Raw genomic sequence first — 19,089 nt, forward strand, 5'->3', positions numbered from 1 at the left:
TAGAACAGCCATACTTTTCATTCTTGTATTTTTTAAGCGGTTTTTAATTTCTGTGATTTGATGTTGACCATGAACTACAAAAATTGAACTACCACAAAAACTACCTGTGAAGACATAGTGTCTAAAACAATCAACTGTAAAAGCCCCTTATAAAGTTTTCAATTACAAATGTAGATTTCTAAATCATACTACACTGCAAAACATGTTGGGTTGTAAGGCTCTGTATTGTTTAATTTTTGTTATACTTACTTGCATCATTATAGAGATTGCTGAGGTTAAGAGCCTTTGTAGCTGGATCATATCTGCTACTCATACACACCTGAAACAATTATGTAAATTAAAGACATGGGATCTATTCCTATGAGACAGCAACTCAACATAAATAACCAAAAGAAGTCTAGAAGTTAATAAACTGTCTACATAGTCATTTAAACAGAAATATTTACAGCAATAACATATATTTTTAAATGAAAATTCCGTGAACAAATATTCTGAGTGAGAAATGTATATTTTCCATTGCTTTTCATGTTTATTCTATACATTTATAGACATTATAAACATATTTTTAATTGATTGTATCTCTGCACTTATAAATGCTTCATATATCTTTTTTTTTTAATTATCAGATGCAGTTCAACAAGTTCTAAATGCATACAAAAGTTCATCTAAATCCATATAACCCAAATACTTTGCTTTAAGTATGTTCATACTTACTTTGAGTTTTTCTATGCCCTCTTCATCCAAAGTAAATACAGATGGTGGACCACTTGGTTTTGCTATCACAATCATCTATAATATACAAAAATTGCAATGAGTTTATAATATATACTTCAATGACATCATGCAGTTCACTTTTTTTTATGGAACAGCTGAGATTTATATGATTATCAGAACTTATTTAATAGTTGTTTTAATGCTTTTTTTTATATAATGTCTGGATATTATGTGGTTAAAACAATAGCTTTTTTTTCAGGCAATCATATAAATATGTCTCCAAAGTTATCTATATTTATATCAAACAAAAGCATAAATTGTTAAATTTCCGTAAATAATAACATATGCATACATGATAACAATTAATCTTCTTGTAGAATTCAAATCAAATTAACAACTTGAACAGTTATCTTACAGATGAAAATAGCAGTGTAGAATATTTCTTTAAATTTTAACACTAGTTAAATGGTAACAATTTTTGTTTTACATTGTTAATTAAAAGTAAAATTAGATTTCCTTACTTTAAAACCATTTGGCATAGTAAGTCTATTACTAAGTCTTCTCAGAGATTCTGATGCTTGTCTGTCTTGTATATGAAAAACAGCTTTCTCTTGTTCAAAATGAAACTGAAAGTCAACAAAAATATAAATATATCAAAAAATCTTTAGTTACATAAAATATTCAACAAATTAAGAGTTTATCAAAATTGTTTGAGATACAGACACCTAATCATGCTTTTAAAAACTGTTATACTTATACAACATGCGCATTCCAATATTCACATTTGAATCTTAAAAGCCTTTATTTTTTTCCATGGCCTTTACTCTGAAACTCATAAACTGAAAAATCCTAACTGATAATAATCTGTTCCCTCTTAAGGGTTTTATCCTCAACAGAACATTTCATAAAAATATGTTGGTAATCTCATTAAGATGTTTGGAGTCACATTGTTTGAAACAATTAATCATTTTTTAAATAGAACAAACCTTACTACAGTATAAGTCAGAAATAATAAATGTAAAATGAAAAGGCATTATTATATAAACTTCCTATGCATAAGTTACAGTGGAAACAATGTTACTAAAACCGTAAACTACAACAAATACAAATACAAACAGATGTTTGCATGTACTGCATTTTGTTGGTACAAATGATGAAAATAAAGAAAGTACAACTTACACAAACTGGGATAAATGGCACATCCAGATTGTCATTCAGAAGTTTTAATAGTCCTTCTTTCCCTGCTTTCTTTCCGAAAGGTATCTGTTAATAATGATATATATCTATAACTTTAACCTCCATTGTTTTAGAAAGGATATTGGTAAAAGACATTATCAAACATATGATATAGTGTGAACAAGCACATAACTACTACATTTAACTGTCTCAAGTCACAACTTATTTCTCATTTTTTTTGTATTTCATAACATTAGATTGTCTATCTTTCCTTTCTGATGAACCACCTCTGTGGTCTAGTGATAGTGTGCTTGCCTCAAGTGTGGGAGGTCATGGATGGAAACCCTGGCCAGGTCAAACCAAAGACTTGAAAGTTGGTATTTGCTGCTTCTCCACTAAGCATGTGGCATTTAAGAGTAAGAGCAAATACTTGTCGGCTCGGAGTCAGAATAAGGTGTCCCAGTAGGTTGACATGTCTTCCTGCAGACTGTTACTTTGTGAACTAGCACATAAAGAATCCAGCTCAGCCTGTTGGTCAAGTAAAAAGCAGGCTTTTTATTCATATCATATTTATCATGTTCTCACTCTAAATATGAATTATATTTGCCACTGGATGTAAAACAGCCATCCATCATCCTTTCTGTTGCATTGTTTCACACTGATAAAGTAGAATCCTTCAGTTTTGAGGCAATTAATTAACTGACCTTTTTATAAAAAAACAACTTCCTTTCACAGTGAAATTTTGTAGGTCATTACAGAAACATTTTTAAAAAGTTCAATTCATCTGCTTGCAAAGATAGTTAGGAGGTTTGCAAAATCAATACATTTTGAATTGATACTTGCAGCCAATGACATAGATGCAGCTTCAGTCTAGTCAAAGAGACTACAAAGATTTGACTGAACAAATTATATCATCAATGTGTTAATATCAATTACAATGCATGAGGAAACATACCAATAAAGTTGTCAAACAAACCAACATTTGTTATTAAACATGCTATTGTATGAGAGCTTTAAAAAAAATTAAGCAGATTTCATTTAAAACAATTATAAAATTCAAGTACGTATTAGGAGCAATTTATAAATAGAATTCAAATTTTTCAATTAATAAACTGTTATCACAGAGATATGTCTCGCCTTTTTGTAATTTTGATAATGCAAATGTTGAAATTAAAATAGCAATACTTTAACATGTAAGTTATGCAAATATTCAAAGTCGATGAACCATGACTGAACGTACATGGCTAAACAATCTCCATGGAATGAGATGTGCCAATGCTAATACAACTGCATACCAAATACCATTGACTTATTATAAGTCGTTCCCTTTAAACAAACCTAAACACAAACATTAACTTGTAAACTATGTAAAAGTTTCAAAGTCAATGAACCATGATCAGGGGTGGGGCTATATAATCTCCATGGAAACGATACTTGCAAATGCCAATACATTTGCATACCAAATATCATTGACTTAACATTAGCAGTTCATCTTAAACTGATCTAATCACAAACTAATACATGTACACTAAGCAAAAGTTTCAAAGTCAATAGACCATGACCCTTAAGGGGCGAGGCCAAATATTCTCCATGGAAATGAGATGTGCTAATGCTTATACAACTGAACACAATTAACATTGGCCTACCACTAATGGTTTCCCTTGAACTGACCTAATCACAAACTAATACATGTTAACTTAGCAAAATTTTCAAAGTCTATGGACCATGACTAAGGGGGCGGAGCCAAATAATCTCCATGGAAATGAGATATGCCAATGCTTATACAACTGCATACAAAATATCATTGACCTACCACAAGTGGTTCCCCATAAATTGACCTAATCACAAACTAATACATGTAAACTATGAAAAGTTTCAAAGTCAATAGACCTTGACTGAGGGGGCGGGGCCAAATAATCTCCATGGTAATGAGATGTGCCAATGCTAATACAACTGCATACCAAATATCATTGACCTACCACTAGTGGTTCACCATGAACTAGACCTAATCACAAACTTATACATCGTTGACGCCGCCATAGCCAATGCCAACGCCAACGCCGCCGACGCCGGAAACAGCATACCTATGTCTCGCTTTTTGACTCCGTCAAGGCGAGACAAAAAAGTATAACATAAAAACCAAACTCCAAGGTAAATTCAAAGAGGGGAAAGTCCATAAAAACTGACAAAATCAAACGTTATTAATCAACGGAACGAGTGAAAAACAACTGTCATTTTCCCGACTTGGTACAGACATTTTCTGAAGAAAATGGTGGGTTAAGCTTTAAATTTAGACCATTTTGTAATATGAATGTATGAGCCCTTTTTCAGCAACAAAATCTTTAATTCAACAAATATTCATTGCATATAAAAGAATCCATAATAATAATGAGGATTTAACATCACTTCCTGTCAAAATTGGCCCTTGAATAAAAATAACTTACCAGTACACGATACCACTGATTGTCTGAACCTCTCACAGGCAATCCCATCTTTTTATATTTATCTGCACCTAAAAGATGACATTAGATTTTTTAAACTTCATTTACACACAAAATATGAAACTTATCAATGGAGAACTAAGAAAACAAATTCCTTCATCAGTATGACTATGAAACATTACAGATTAAACATGTGATTTACCCCATTGTTCTATTTTTAGCCATCTACCATGTTGGGTGATTCATAGGACACCTCTAATAATCTAGATATAATTGTGTATTTCTTTGTAAGAGAGATAGCATATCCTTCTTGATACTTCTTTATTTAAGTCTCTATGAAAAATATCAAATCTTACTTGATGCTTGTGTATCTCTGTCTCTTCCGTAAGTTTTTCTTCTGTCTCCTCTTCTGTTGTTTCCATAAGGTGTACTGAAATTGATGAGAGTAAACATGCAGATTTAATTTTGTTTCATTAAAACATTTATAGACAACAACCCCAAATAGCAGTGCATTGACACTCAGTCCTTGTTAAGAACACTTGATTGTACTTAAAATAAGACTTTTTGAAAGTCAATCGGTGTGTGTTTATAAACAATCCTTATTTTGAACACTAAATTCATGTCATACCAAGTTCCTGTAAAACACTGGAGTCAAGTTTGTACTAAGTTTATCATAAAAACACTGGGTTTATGTATACAGTCAGTCACTAAGAAGAACATTTTTTTTAAATGGATTAGTTTGTTCCTATTTTGTACACCACTTTCCCAGGTTAGAGGGAGGGTTTGGCGCCAGCAAACATGTTTAACCCTGTCACATTCTTTATGTGCCTGTCCGAAGCCAGGAGCCTGTAGTTAAGTGGTTGTCGTTGGTTCATGTCTGTCATGTTTGTTTTTTGTAAATTGTTTTGTTATAAATAAGGGCTAGTTTTCTCAATTGAATTGTTTCACAATTCTTATGTCAGGGCTTTTAATAGCCGACTATACGGTATGGGTTTTTCTCTTTATTAAAGGCTGTACAGTTGCCTATATTTGCTTACATCCACTTCATTTATACTTTGGTGGATAGTTGTCTCATTGGCAATCATACCACATCTTCTTATTTTTATACCAGTTATCCTGCATTGTTTGGTATATAATAGTTCATAGCTGAGAAATAGAAATGCAACCATCAAGATTTTCCATCCTTTTGTGCTTAGTACAAATCAAATTTACATCAGAGATAAACTAAGGTGATTTCCTTTGTACTGCCTTTCTAATAAACAGCTGTGCCAAGAGTGCCATCTTTGCCAGCCAAGGGTTGCGATCCAGTCCCTCCTCTCCACCCTTGGCAGATTAAGATAGAATTTTGGATCCACGAGGCAATGATTTCCATTGGCCGCAGTTGTAACTGGCTGCATCCAATCAAGAAGCGCCCTTGATCACGTGTAAATGTAGAAAATGTAAATAAACAATTGCCACATGCTGATTGTGCAACATGTCTTTACCATCAAAACATACGACGACATTTAGTGACAATTTTAAAGTTCTTAATCAACTAATAGAAGTTCTTGGGTATGTTTCTTGCGCAAATGTTGGAATGTCAATGTATATTTTTCGGTTCCAGCTTTACGATGTATGTAAATACTAGACGCAACCATTTTTACACCTCAACACTGAAGAGAGTTCAAGAAGTGCTGCCATTGGTCAAGAGTGATGTAGTAGGAATGGGCATGACTTTTATTTACCGGTAGATGGTGCAACATTGTTATCACAAATGTTGGCTTAATCTGCAAAGGGCGGAGAGGAAGGGACTGGATCGTAACCCTTGGCTAACGAAGATGCAAGAGCGCATGATATTGTGCATATTGAAATTGTTACAAAAATAAAATTGGATATTTAGAAGTACGACATTTAAAAAATGTCTTTTATTTTAATTATGTAAAGTTGTCAGTAAATCAATCCAAGCAAACTCAAGTTATGGTACAACATGTGAAAAAATTACTTAAATCTGACAATAAAATTCTAAAAACTACAGAAAACTTTTCACAAAAAAATATATATACTGTGTATAAAAATCAATGGTCTGTTCTCAGTTCATATATAAATTAACAAGCATTCTGAGAGTATTACATGGCAATACATAGTCCCTTACCGGTTAAAAATTAATTGTACTGGAACAAAATGCTAACTTGATCTATAACTTGTCATGGTGTAAACTATATAACAAATATCAAGTCAATATCTTCAAGCATGATGAAAAAAAGTGCGGAAAACTGATAATTTAAGTGAATTTTCTAAGTCCAAGGACCATAACTCTGCAAAAAATCATCAAACCGAAACAAACTTCAAACCTGGTCTGTAACTTGTCATGATAAAACTATATACCAATTATCAAATCAATATCTTCAAGCATGACGGAAAAAAAGTGCGGAAAACTGATTATTTGAGTGAATTTTTTAAGTCCAAGGACCATAACTCTGCACAAAATCATCAGACCGGAACAAAATTCGAACTTGATCTGAAACTTGTCATGATAAAACAATGTACCAATTATTAAATCAATATCTTCAAGAATGAAGAAAAAAAGTGCGGAAAACTGAATATTTGAGTGAATTTTCCAAGTCCAAGGACCATAACTCTGCACAAAATTATCAGACCAGAACAAAATTCGAACTTGATCTGTAATTTGTCATGATAAAACAATATACCAAATATCAAATCAATATCTTCAAGCATGAAGAAAACAAGAGGCTCTCAAGAGCCTGAATCGCTCACCTGTATTTCAGAGGAGAAGATTTTTAAATGTTAGCAAACTTGATGAACAAATTGTGTAAAATTGTCTTTAAAGGGCAATAACTCCTTAAGGGGTCAATTGACAATTATGGTCATATTAACTTTTTTGTAGATCTTACTTTGCTGAACATTATTGCTGCTTACAGTTTATATATATCTATAATAATATTCAAAATAATAACAAAAAACTGCAAAATTTGTTAAAACTACCAATTCGGTGGCAGCAACCCAACAATGGGTTGTTCGATTCGTCTGAAAATTTCAGGGCCGATGGATCTTGACCAATTAAACAATTTTACCCCATGTCACATTTGCTCTAAAAGATTTAGTTTTTGAGATATAAGCCAATAAAATGCTCAGCAGGGCGCAGCTTGATACGACCGCAGAGGTCGAACCCTGAACAGTTGGGGCAAGTATGGACACAACATTCAAGCTTGATACAGCTCTGAATTTGGATTGTGATTAAATATTTGACACAGCATAGGTTTCTGACACAGAATGAATGTGGTCTAAGAACTTAAAAATTTTAAATTGGACATTCACCTATTATGGTCCAATATCCAAAATCTAAATACATGGTTAGATTCAGCATATCAAAGAACCCCAAGAATTCAATTTTTGATGAAATCAAACAAAGTTTAATTTTGGACCCTTTTGACCTCAATGTGGACAAAGTTGATAATGGGGCCCAAAAATCAAAAATCTAAATACATGGTTAGATTCAGCATATCAAAGAACCCCATATATTAAATTTTTGTTGAAATCAAACAAAGTTTAATTTGGACCCCGATTTGGACCAACTTGAAAACTGGGCCCATAATCAAAAATCTAAATACATGTTTAGATTCAGCATATCAAAGAACCCTAAGAATTCAATTTTTGTTAAATTCAAACTAAGTTTAATTTTGGACCCTTTGGACCTTAATGTAGACCAATTTGAAAACGGAACCAAAAATTAAGAATCTAAATACACGGTTAGATTCGGCATATCAAAGAACCCCAATAATTCAATTTTTGATGAAATCAAACAAAGTTTAATTTTGGACCCTTTGGACCTCAATGTGGACCAATTTAAAAACGGGGCCCAAAATCCAAAAACTTAATACACGGTTAGAATCAGCATATTAAAGAACCCCAAGAATTCAAGAATAAAACCCCATTGAAATTGGTCAAGAAATAAGCAATTTATACGAAGTATCTTCTTTTGCACAATACTGTGCAATTGAATATTTCTTGCTATTGCGCAATACTGTACAATTGACAATTTCTTGCTATTGTGCAATATTGTGCTATTGGATATTTCTTGCTATTGCACAATACTGTGCAATTGAAGATTTCTTGCTATTGCGCAATACTGTGCAATTGAAGATTTCTTGCTATTGTGCAATACTGTGCAATTGAAAATTTCTTGCTTTTGTACAATACTTATTATATAATAATTTACACATCCTGTTTGGTGTGTATCTCCTACCATATCATTATTATTTGCTTTTAAATATAAAACAGAAATAACCAACTTAAAATGGAAAATTTTAAAAGAAAAAAAAAAGGAAAAATAGAAAAAAAGGAAAAAAAAAAAATCTCCCCCCAAAATTTTTTGAACCCCCTTATGATTCATCACCCATAACTAAATCCCAGCCTTCCCTTTGTGGTATGGTACCTTGCAGTACAATTTCAGGTTGATCCATACACTTGAACACAAGTTATCGTCTGGAAACTAGAAAAATGCTTATTTTTGGCCCCTTTTTGGCCCCTTATTCCTAAACGTTTTGGGCAATTACCCCCTAACTCAATTCCAGCTTTCCCTTTGTGATATGGAACCTTGTAGTACAATTTCAGAAAGATCCATACACTTACACACAAGTTATTGTCATGAAACTAGAAAAATGCTTGTTTTTTGCCCCTTTTTTGGCCCCTAATTCCTAATATATTGAGGCAATTACCCCCAAAATCAATCCCAGCATTCCCTGTGTGATATGGAACCTTGTGGTACAATGTCAGAGAGATCCATACACTAACACACAAGTTATGTCTGGAAGTTACAAAAATGCTTATTTTTGGTCCCTTTTTGGCCCCTAATTCCTTAACTGTTTGTACCATAACCCCCAAAATCAATCCCAACCTTCCTTTTGTGGTATTGAACCTTATGGTAGAATTTCATAGAGATCCATTCACTTAAACTAAAGTTAGAGTGCGAAAACCAATGTGTCTTCGGACGACGACGACGACGCCAACGTCATACCAATATACGACCGCAAAACGTATAAAAACTGCATTTGACCCTTATGTTCTAATTTTAGCCATGTTTGTCGATGGATACAAACTCCGGATTCAATTTATAAACAAGATACCCTAAGGAACATTTAGTTAAAGTTTGAAGGTAATTGGCCTAGTAGTTTCAGAGGAGAAGATTTTTAAATGTTAGCAAACTTGATGAACAAATTGTGTAAAATTGTCTTTAAAGGGCAATAACTCCTTAAGGAGTCAATTGACAATTTTGTTCATATTAACTTTTTTGTAGATCTTACTTTGCTGAACATTATTGCTGCTTACAGTTTATATATATTTCTATAATAATATTCAAAATAATAACAAAAAACTGCAAAATTTTGTTTAAACTACCAATTCGGTGGCAGCAACCCAACAATGGGTTGTTCGATTCGTCTGAAAATTTCAGAGCTGATAGATCTTGACCAATTGAACAATTTTACCCTATGTCAGATTTGCTCTAAAAGCTTTAGTTTTTGAGATATAAGCCAAAAACTGCATTTGACCCCTATGTTCTATTTTTAGCCATGGCGGCCATGTTTGTCGATGGATCAAAACTTCGGATACAATATATACTAAATACCCTAAGGAACATTTAGTTAAAGTTTGAAGGTATTTGGCCCAGTAGTTTCAGAGGAGAAGATTTTTGAAATAGTTTACGATGACAGACGACAACGACAGACGACGGACGCCAAGTGATGGCATAAGCTCACATGGGGCCCTGACGGGCCCTGGTGAGCTAAAAAGTGTGGAAAACTGATTTGCCGGACTGACAGACAGAAGGACGGAGTGCAAACCTAAAGTCCCCTTCGACTTCGTCGGTAGGGGACTAATAATAAAATATAGATATGTAAATCAACACATTTCATTTCTACTATTTTCAAATTATCTGCTTATATAGGGAACTGTCATGTACATGAATGATACATTTGTATTGGCTGTGTCACCATAAATTTAAATCAAAACAAACCGAACAAAAGTAAAACACTCAAATATAGTACAATAACACTTACTATCTTGATGTGGATGGCCCACCGGAGTTACCTCCCATATCTACATCTCCTTCATCATCAAATCTACTTCTGGGTCCAGGGCCATGATTGAATCCTCTACCTCTTCCTCTAGATCTATCTGGTCTTCCTTCAAAATTTAACATTATTTTTCTCATTAGCTTCTGCCTTTCTGTCACTAAATAATACCAGATCATCTATAGCTTATTGGATTGGAACAAAGTTCAACTCAATCTAAACCATTGTAAACCAAATAGTTGCTTACACTACAGAACACCTTCAGGGTAGATAATTGTTTAGAAATCAAAGTCTCAAAATTCATAAAATTGGAGCAACATATCTCAAAATCTTAAGTATCAGAAGTAACTCTTTGAGGAACTAAATATTGGGCAAAATTTCCCCAAGATAAGTTTGGCATCATGATCATGAGATGCCCTAGAAATTGACAATTTTTTATTGATTTCATATTTCTGGAAAGGCAAATATGTCACATTTGCCTTTCTTGATCATGATGATAACTCAATAATGAGTATGCCTTCTTAAAATTAAACACTGTGAAAAAAAAATCTGTTAAAGCAAACTTTAATAATAATAATAATAAGTTCTCATATATAACATTGTTTAAGGACAACAGAATACAATACATGCAATAAGACTTCATTCTTGAAACAGGAATAAGAAAATTTCATGCTTTTAAATATCTTAAGACTACATACCACCTCTGTTGTAACCACTTCCTCTATTAAAGCCCCCATAGCTCTTCCTTCCACCTCTTTTTCCAAATGTTCTTTGTCCACCACCATGACCACCTCTGCCATTGTCTGTCCATCGGTCATCATGTTCTAAATATACAAAATATTAAAGTTATTTTTATTTCATACATGTCATAGGAATAAATATTGCAGCCAAGCAATTACCAACTGTGATAAGCTAGCACAGTATGAAAAAAAACCATTAAATCAAAATATCTGGAAATAATCCATAGTCATCAATATATCACAACTTGATTTAAGACAAAGGTATGAGAAATTCATATGGCACCTCTACATTGTATGGTTTCCATGTTTCATTTAAAAAAAATTTACATCCATTTCTCAAATATGATAACACAAGTAAGAGAATTTCTACTCAGCAAGAACTACTCTCTGAACCATACTGAATATTTCATAGATGACAATGGTCTGACAGTATTCTCAGAGCGATTGTCTACACTTAAAGGACACCCTTTGCATGGAGGACTACACTCATCATAATAATAAGTACTTGCATTCTGATATCTCATACATACAATTATCTGTATGCTGATTTCTCTAAAATCGCCATTATTAATCTCGCATTTTTGTCATTTCTTCAAAAATCGAAATAATGAATGCTCGCAATATTTCGGAATTTAAAGTATATTTTTTCCTTGACAATTTCCCTTTCTTTGTAAGCTGAAATCAGAAAATCGCTCCTGTCACATACACCCTAAAAGGAATGAATACCTGACCATAGACCCAAACAATTTTTTATGTGCAAAGTTTTACAGCTTTGGGAGGATCCTCATAAATGAGTACTATGTTCATTTATGGGTATTATCAGAAGTCCATTACTAGACGAAGTGTGCAAGCTGTACTATATAGTAAGGCGATCACGATGTCCCCATTATCAGTGGAAAGCCCCATATGTGGTACTCCCAAATCTCGTTTTATAACTATGGAATCATGGGTACAAATATTATCATCAAACAGATAGCTGTTAATTAGTATCCTTGAGTGTTTGATTAATAAACAGTTTGTTGTTAATGAAGATAGCCGAATTAGTGCGGTGGTTTCTTATTGCCAGTTATTTAACTTCATTTTAATTATTCAACATTTAGAAAATGATATAAAATTTTATAAACGAATACATTGGTACCATTTTTCATCGCGCAAAGGCAATTGAGAACTATAAAATCTGCCGTGTCGGACTAAAAATGTATCGTCTATTTAAAAGATATAGCTGTTTTTGTCAAAATATAATCATAATTGCCTCTTTTTTTAAATAGAACGTTGTGTTGACGAATTATGTCTCGGTTACTTAAGGAAGCTATATACGGTGATGAATAAGCAAGACAGGATTTTTCTTCGCTTCTACCGAAATACATTTGTCAAAAATATCCAACCATTTGTTGCTTCAGATGACTTCGAAACAACTTCGAATTTCAAAAGTCTATTGTTTTTTTATCTATTTTTCGTTAAGAGACATACTCTTCTTCTGTCTGTCCGTCATTACCTTCGCCATCATAAGATACATACGCGAGTCAGTGCTGCAACGTGTAATAGTCCTTTTTTTTTTTTTTTATACTCACAAGACTGAAGTCATCTGTAGATCATTTGTTGCTTCAGATGAATTTCGAAACAATTTCAAATTTCAAAAGTTTCATGTTTTTTATCTATTTTAAGTTAAGAGACATACTCTTCTTCTGTCTGTCCGTCATTACGTTCGCCATCATAAGATACATACGTGAGTCAGTGGTGCAGCGTGTAATATTCCTTTATTTTTTTTATATACTCACAAGACTGAAGTCATCTGTAGATCATGCGGATTAAAGTTTTTATTTATCGTAAGTTGCTAGCTTTACGTTCAGTGGCAAATATATCATGCATTTCCCATCAAAGAGTTGTCGCAAGTGTTATGTTTAACATCAGAGATCGTAACATTCATCCTGAATACGAGAGGTACTGGATTTAAAGTCCCTAATCCGACCTGACGCAGCTGCTATTAATGTATACATCCCACACTTGTAAGAAAGGGTTTTACTGTTGGAACCGGAAAATTCCAGGGAATACTTTATTTCTTTACAGCCCAACTTTACCCTTGAGATTGATTTAGTATTTGAACAAATTAAACTACAGCTATAGGTTTTTGAAGTAAGACTTCGTCATATTTCTGTATGAAGTTTACTTAAATAAAGAATATATATTTATTACTCATTTTTTTATGAAGATCGTGATCATGATCGCAACTTGTCCTACAATTTTAACCTATAAAATTATACGTCGAACGCAAGTGTTGTGAACGGCATTTTTTACATGTATTTTAACGGATAAATGTAACAATATCTGACTGAAAAGATAACCTTTGTTCGTCCACACCATCATCCGCGGTAGTATAACCGTCAAGATCTCAGTTACGCAGGATCGAAGATATTCAAAATTGAAAAAAGGGTATACAACTAAATTTCCCTTTTTTTTTTCAAAATTGAGGGTACAATTTGTTAATTTTGCTAAGAATGGTTATATCTGCAGAATTCCCGTGTAACTTTTAAAAAAACTTATTTCTTGAAATTTGTAATTCGTAACATATATTCTTCAAATAAATATAACAGAATGTTTATTCCTATTAAACTCATTCCTAATCCAGTGTTACTTGTACTGTATATGGATACTCAATTCTCCGACCTAATTTTTCCTTGCCAACTTTTTTTAATGGCATTTTTTCACAATTAACTCTAAAACCAAACGTTTATTGTATTAAGAAGTGAGCTTTTTAGTTCCGTCTGACAATTTTTCTACGGTTATAACTGTAGTTTTTAAATTGATAAATTATACAAACATATTTATCATTTAATATCAAAACCATCATAACGACTCATGACACTGATATAATATGCTAGGATCTGCTATTCATTAACACGTCGATAGTCAAACATTATTTTCAACTGTGTGCTAATTAAGTTATAGGGTGTTTTGCATAAATTATCACTACCCAGAATGCATCGCAAAAAATTTGGCCATTGATTTTTGTTACTATTAATAGCAATCTCGCTCAAATCCTGTTTCAATCACAGTTTGAAGTACGGGGACAACGTGATCGCCTTACTATATAGCGGGTTGCACACTTCATCTAGTAATGGACTTCTGGTATTATGTACCTTAAAATGGGTATCAATTTTCAGGGATAAAAATATAAACCTTGGATTTACAAATATTTTCTGTCATGGAGCAAACATTCAGGTAAAGTTCAACATTTTGTCTACAAACACTATGGCTGAAATATCGTCAGTGACATCAGGAGACAGGATAAATGTCTTCAGAAAGTAGGATTTTTGCCAATTTTGGAGGCCATCATCTTTGTATTCAGTTCTCATTTGAACTATGATCTTAAAGGGAAACATGTTGCCATTTTTATGAATATTTGCGCCATGACAGCTATCATGATGAAATTTGATTTGTTATCACTATAAACTGATACCTTATTTTTGGTATAATACCCATCTATATAATTTAAAGGATCTTCCCCAACCTGTTTTCTCCGTGTTAAACCCTTCAAAGTCAAAGACATGTAGCGATATAATAAAAACCTCCAAATGAACGTCTGCCATCACGATTTGTGGTAACTTTAAAGTGGCTCATAATTATTCTCTTTCTTTTTAGTCCTAGGTGTTATCTGTGAAAAATTGCCGTATGGTTGGAAAATGTGCTTTGCCGTCTACGTCATTTGTTCATGCGTAAATTCAATAAATTTGAAGCAATGACGGATTCTATTCCGTATCCAAAATATCTATATACCGTAACAACACGAAACCATATGTGTTATTGTAACACTGTTTCACAGATGACGGATATGTTCCAATCCCGTCCCCTTTTCCCCGAAGGTGACCTACCGAATTAGATTTATCACCGGGTTTGTACTAAAATGAGCAATATGATGGATGCCCGTGACATGTGAAACAGGATCTGCTTACCCTTCCGGAGCACCTGAGATCACCCCCAGTTATTGGTGGGGTTCGTGTTGCTCAGTCTTTAGTTTTCTCTGTTGTGTTATGTGTACTGTTGTTTGTCTTTTGGTAATTTTCTTTTTTAGGCATGGCGTTGTCACGACGGTTTATTTTTAACCACTGAGTTTGAATGTCCCCGTTTTAGTATCTTTTGCCTCTCTTTTACAACTTCAACTCTAAGCTTTTCTGAGCTACAGTGCATGGTTGTATTTATACTTCATGTAAATTTTGTGCTTTCTAATAAAGTGAATAAAACTCATCAAAGATACCTGCAGAAACATTACAACTTAAAAAACAATTAATTTCCCAATAGGCGACAATACTGAGTAGCCCCGTTTTTCAAGATACCTAAGATTACTATAATACACTTTGGAAAGTTAATTTTTAGAACAAAACCTTGCTAGAGTTAAAGAAAAAATGTTAAGACAGTAATTTCAGTCCATCAAATATACCCTAGTGTCCCGTTGCATATACAATATTTATGTATCTGCCTATAGTAATATTAATACCAATATTTAGTGTAAACAATATTTTATTATGAATTATACAATTACAATATATATTTAAATTCACAAAAGGATTCAGAAACAAACAACAAGTGCTTATGTCAATCTGTCTCCTTGTTAAATTAGATACAATATACTCAAATAAATCAAAAATACATATGCTCTGTTACATAATAAAAGTATTGATAATGTCAGTTGAGTTACATAACATAATAAACTGAAGAAGAAGAAAAAATGCAACTGATAAGATAAAATGCTTACAGGTATATTGTGTGAATTATTATTTGTAAACCTTTTAGATTTAATAATGAACCTTTGCACCATGAGAAATAAACTAATGTTTTCTTCAATTGAAATCATATTTGAGCCGTTTAATAGCAATTCGGTGTCTATTGGTACTGTTAATTGTAGGCTTCCAAATGATATTATCATTTCTTGTCTTATGTCCGAATATAATGGGCAAAATAATAAAAAAAATACCAATATTTGAGATATTAAAGCCGTCCGAGTTCTCATATGCTTTACTCAGACTTGGGTGACAGAACGTTTTTCAGATGAACTTGTCTCTCATTTTCAACGCCTTTATTTAAGATGTCTATCTTTGAACATCGATTTTCAATCGCCCTCTTTTATCGCCCGGCAATGCATCTCCCCGGCATGACCTGTTATTTATCGGCGATTATGTTTATTTTCTGGCTATTTTAAAGAGAAAGCCAGTTTTCTGTCGCGGCAATGTTATTCCGACGTTCAGGCTTCATTAAAAAGATTCTTATACGTCATAAGGGGACGATCATTTGATTTTCTAGGAGAGGAAGATTTTGAAAATGAATAACTTGGCCTTGTAAGAACTGAAAATAAATAAGTTTGCAAAAGACAAGATGAAAATAAATATTGTGCAACACAAAATACAAAAAAAACCAAATGTATACAAAACTAAGTGCAAATAAATTTTCGTACGGCGAAGCTTCTGAAAAAAAAAACATACGTGCTTCTCTATTGATAATTATTTGGATTTGAATATTTAACTTTATCGTCAGTTATCATTACAGGTATCATTTTGTCCTGAACATTGGGCCAGTTTTGAGTGTATTAAGTGGCTTGAATGCAACTGAAAAGCATTTGTTAAAATGCAATTCCCAGTAGTGAATTATTGCACAATTGAACGAGTGAGGTGTATGTGAAATTTTAACTCACATTAAGAAGACAGAAAATGTACGATTTAACAATATATAATTATTCCGTTTAGGCAGATTATGTTGTGATTTGTATATATATTTGGAGTTGAACATGATTAATATAATTACCAATATTACCTCACCTAACATAATAGTGTAGAAGGGCTTTAGATTGGTAGAATTCCTTTCATAGAATTACATGAAAACGGAATCTATGTTTCTAATTGATTTGTGGATGTCATGATTCCATTGCTATATTGTATTCGGAAAATATGATTTTTTTGTATGTTATGTTATAACATACGAAATGATTCCATCGAAACGGTAATTATTCAGAAGATTATATCCAGATATAGAAGATACTAGTACTGGGAAGATAATAAGCGGTTTTTCTTAGATCAATGTTGTGAAATAAAAGGCGTTATTTTTATTTCTACGGTCTGACAGCCAATCAAGAACACACGATTTCACTTTTGTAATAATAGGCAAGAAGGTTGCATCTTGAGTCATGACGATAAAGTTTTTTAAATAGTGTTTTCGACGCTACAGTTTTCAAATGCTTCTCAACGGTACTGAAATATAATGGTCTAGCTCGTGTACGTAAACATAGTTCTGAATTTGATTGTTTAAGCTTATACTTTAATCTGTGTAGTACTCAGTACACCATAATGTTTTGATATTTTTTTGTCGTCAATTGATTAGATTTTTTACGCATAAACTGACTTTCTAATGGTTTAAAGTAATACAATTTATATATAGTTTATAACACTGTCTGAAAATTGACGGCGTTTAAAGGAAGCGCGCGAGCAACTGAAACTATTTTACGCTAAATTAAAACATATGCTGATTGTTTTCAAAGTGTAGATGCAAACTTCTGTAGTATATAACTTATAATCCTTTCTTTTCTGAATTTAAAATTCTAGTAAGGTATTCTAGTCTCAACTTGAGTAGCATTATCCAGTAGAAATGTTAGATTCAAAACATATACTCATGGCATATTTTTTAACAAGGATTTTAATGAAAGTAATATTACGATGCATAATGTCTGTTATTATTTAAAATATTTTTAATACCGTCCATAATTTAGAATTTATAGAGGAGCGGCACTGCTTCCAAATTAGGTTGTGTTGTTATAAGAAAAGACGTTCACTGAAGGAAATACGATGAAATCAGACATTCTATAAAAAAAAATGTTGTTACAAAGAAAATGATAAAAGGGAATACTTTGAGTGCCCGTGGCTGACTTTCATCGCCTTACAAAGAAAATGAAAAAAGGGAATACTTTGAGCGCCCGTGGCTGACTCTCATCGCCTTATCTGTTGACTAGTAGTCTTGCTGTAAGGTGTGAAATCTTCTTTAATGTCATCGTTGGTATTATTTCAAAAAATGTCAAGATGGTGAAATCTCTGGCTTGTGCCACGGTATAATTTGTTTATTTTCTAGTAACTCGTTTGGTTATTGTCTCATATCGTTCAACTTATCCATGAAGTCCTTTTCCTTTGTTGAAGGTCACAAGTCGCGTAAAGATTTGTAAATAAAACATTCAGCTCCTTTTGATTTTAAGTGAACAGATATAAAAAATCTTTTAGCTCAATCTGTTTATAGTTTAGTCAGCACACAAATTATGCAGTAAATATACAATCCCACACTCACTGGGTGTAAAGTTGAGCTTTTTTTTGTAAATTTGCACATTACGGAGATAAAAGAAAGCATTTTTTTGTCTTAAAATCAGCATTTGCTTGTTGTTTTTTTTTTTAATTTTACAAAACGGTTAAGTTCGTATATTAAAGATTGAAAAATGTCACCTAAGTAAAATTATTACATTTCGTGATCATGTGTCTTAACAGTAGTTACAGACAACTCCAAATCTGGAAATGTGTATGACGTAAGCTGAATAAATTTCTTGATAATCAGTGCTATGAGTATAGATATCTTAACAGTAGTTGCCATAGAAACAAAATTATACCTTATTTAATTGTAATAGTTTTATCTTCTAAGATTCACACCTATACTAGTTGTGATATGTAACACATATCTACACATTTCTACTCTCTACGAGACAGTAACCCAACAACGCAATAAAAAGACATGTGTTTGCTTTAAAATAAACGATACTTCATACTTTATTGACAGAACACCAATGACTTGCAAACTGCATCAATTGTCTTCCCATTTTCTAAGAGTGTCTGTATTTGTTAATTCAGATCTATACGCTATCAGTCTTATTTGATAAAATCCTAACAAGAGAAACGTGCGATATTAATTACAGATTGTATTCTTCCACGT

General features: G+C 32.7%; 1 protein-coding gene across 2 annotated transcripts in view; it reads right to left on the reverse strand.

Moving 5' to 3' along the window:
- LOC127698945 (nuclear RNA export factor 1-like) overlaps window positions 1–14,845 on the reverse strand; it is a 39,764-nt gene extending 24,919 nt beyond the window's left edge. Inside the window, exons 1-9 of one of the 2 annotated variants that reach the window (XM_052202719.1) lie at window positions 14,706–14,845; window positions 11,098–11,223; window positions 10,385–10,511; window positions 4,688–4,761; window positions 4,335–4,402; window positions 1,894–1,977; window positions 1,236–1,340; window positions 715–789; window positions 250–319 (exon numbers count right to left, since the gene is read on the reverse strand). In XM_052202719.1, coding sequence (XP_052058679.1) covers window positions 250–319; window positions 715–789; window positions 1,236–1,340; window positions 1,894–1,977; window positions 4,335–4,402; window positions 4,688–4,761; window positions 10,385–10,511; window positions 11,098–11,223; window positions 14,706–14,757 — 781 coding nt within the window. In that variant the 5' untranslated portion in view covers window positions 14,758–14,845. Of the gene's footprint in view, window positions 1–249; window positions 320–714; window positions 790–1,235; window positions 1,341–1,893; window positions 1,978–4,334; window positions 4,403–4,687; window positions 4,762–10,384; window positions 10,512–11,097; window positions 11,224–14,596; window positions 14,617–14,705 lie in introns of those variants that run through there. The other variant, XM_052202722.1, reaches the window with a different exon arrangement.
- Window positions 14,846–19,089: the final 4,244 nt, after the last annotated feature.

Source organism: Mytilus californianus, unplaced genomic scaffold (assembly GCF_021869535.1).
Source record: "Mytilus californianus isolate M0D057914Y unplaced genomic scaffold, xbMytCali1.0.p SCAF_4, whole genome shotgun sequence".
In the NCBI taxonomy this organism is placed as follows: Eukaryota; Metazoa; Mollusca; class Bivalvia; order Mytilida; family Mytilidae; genus Mytilus; species Mytilus californianus.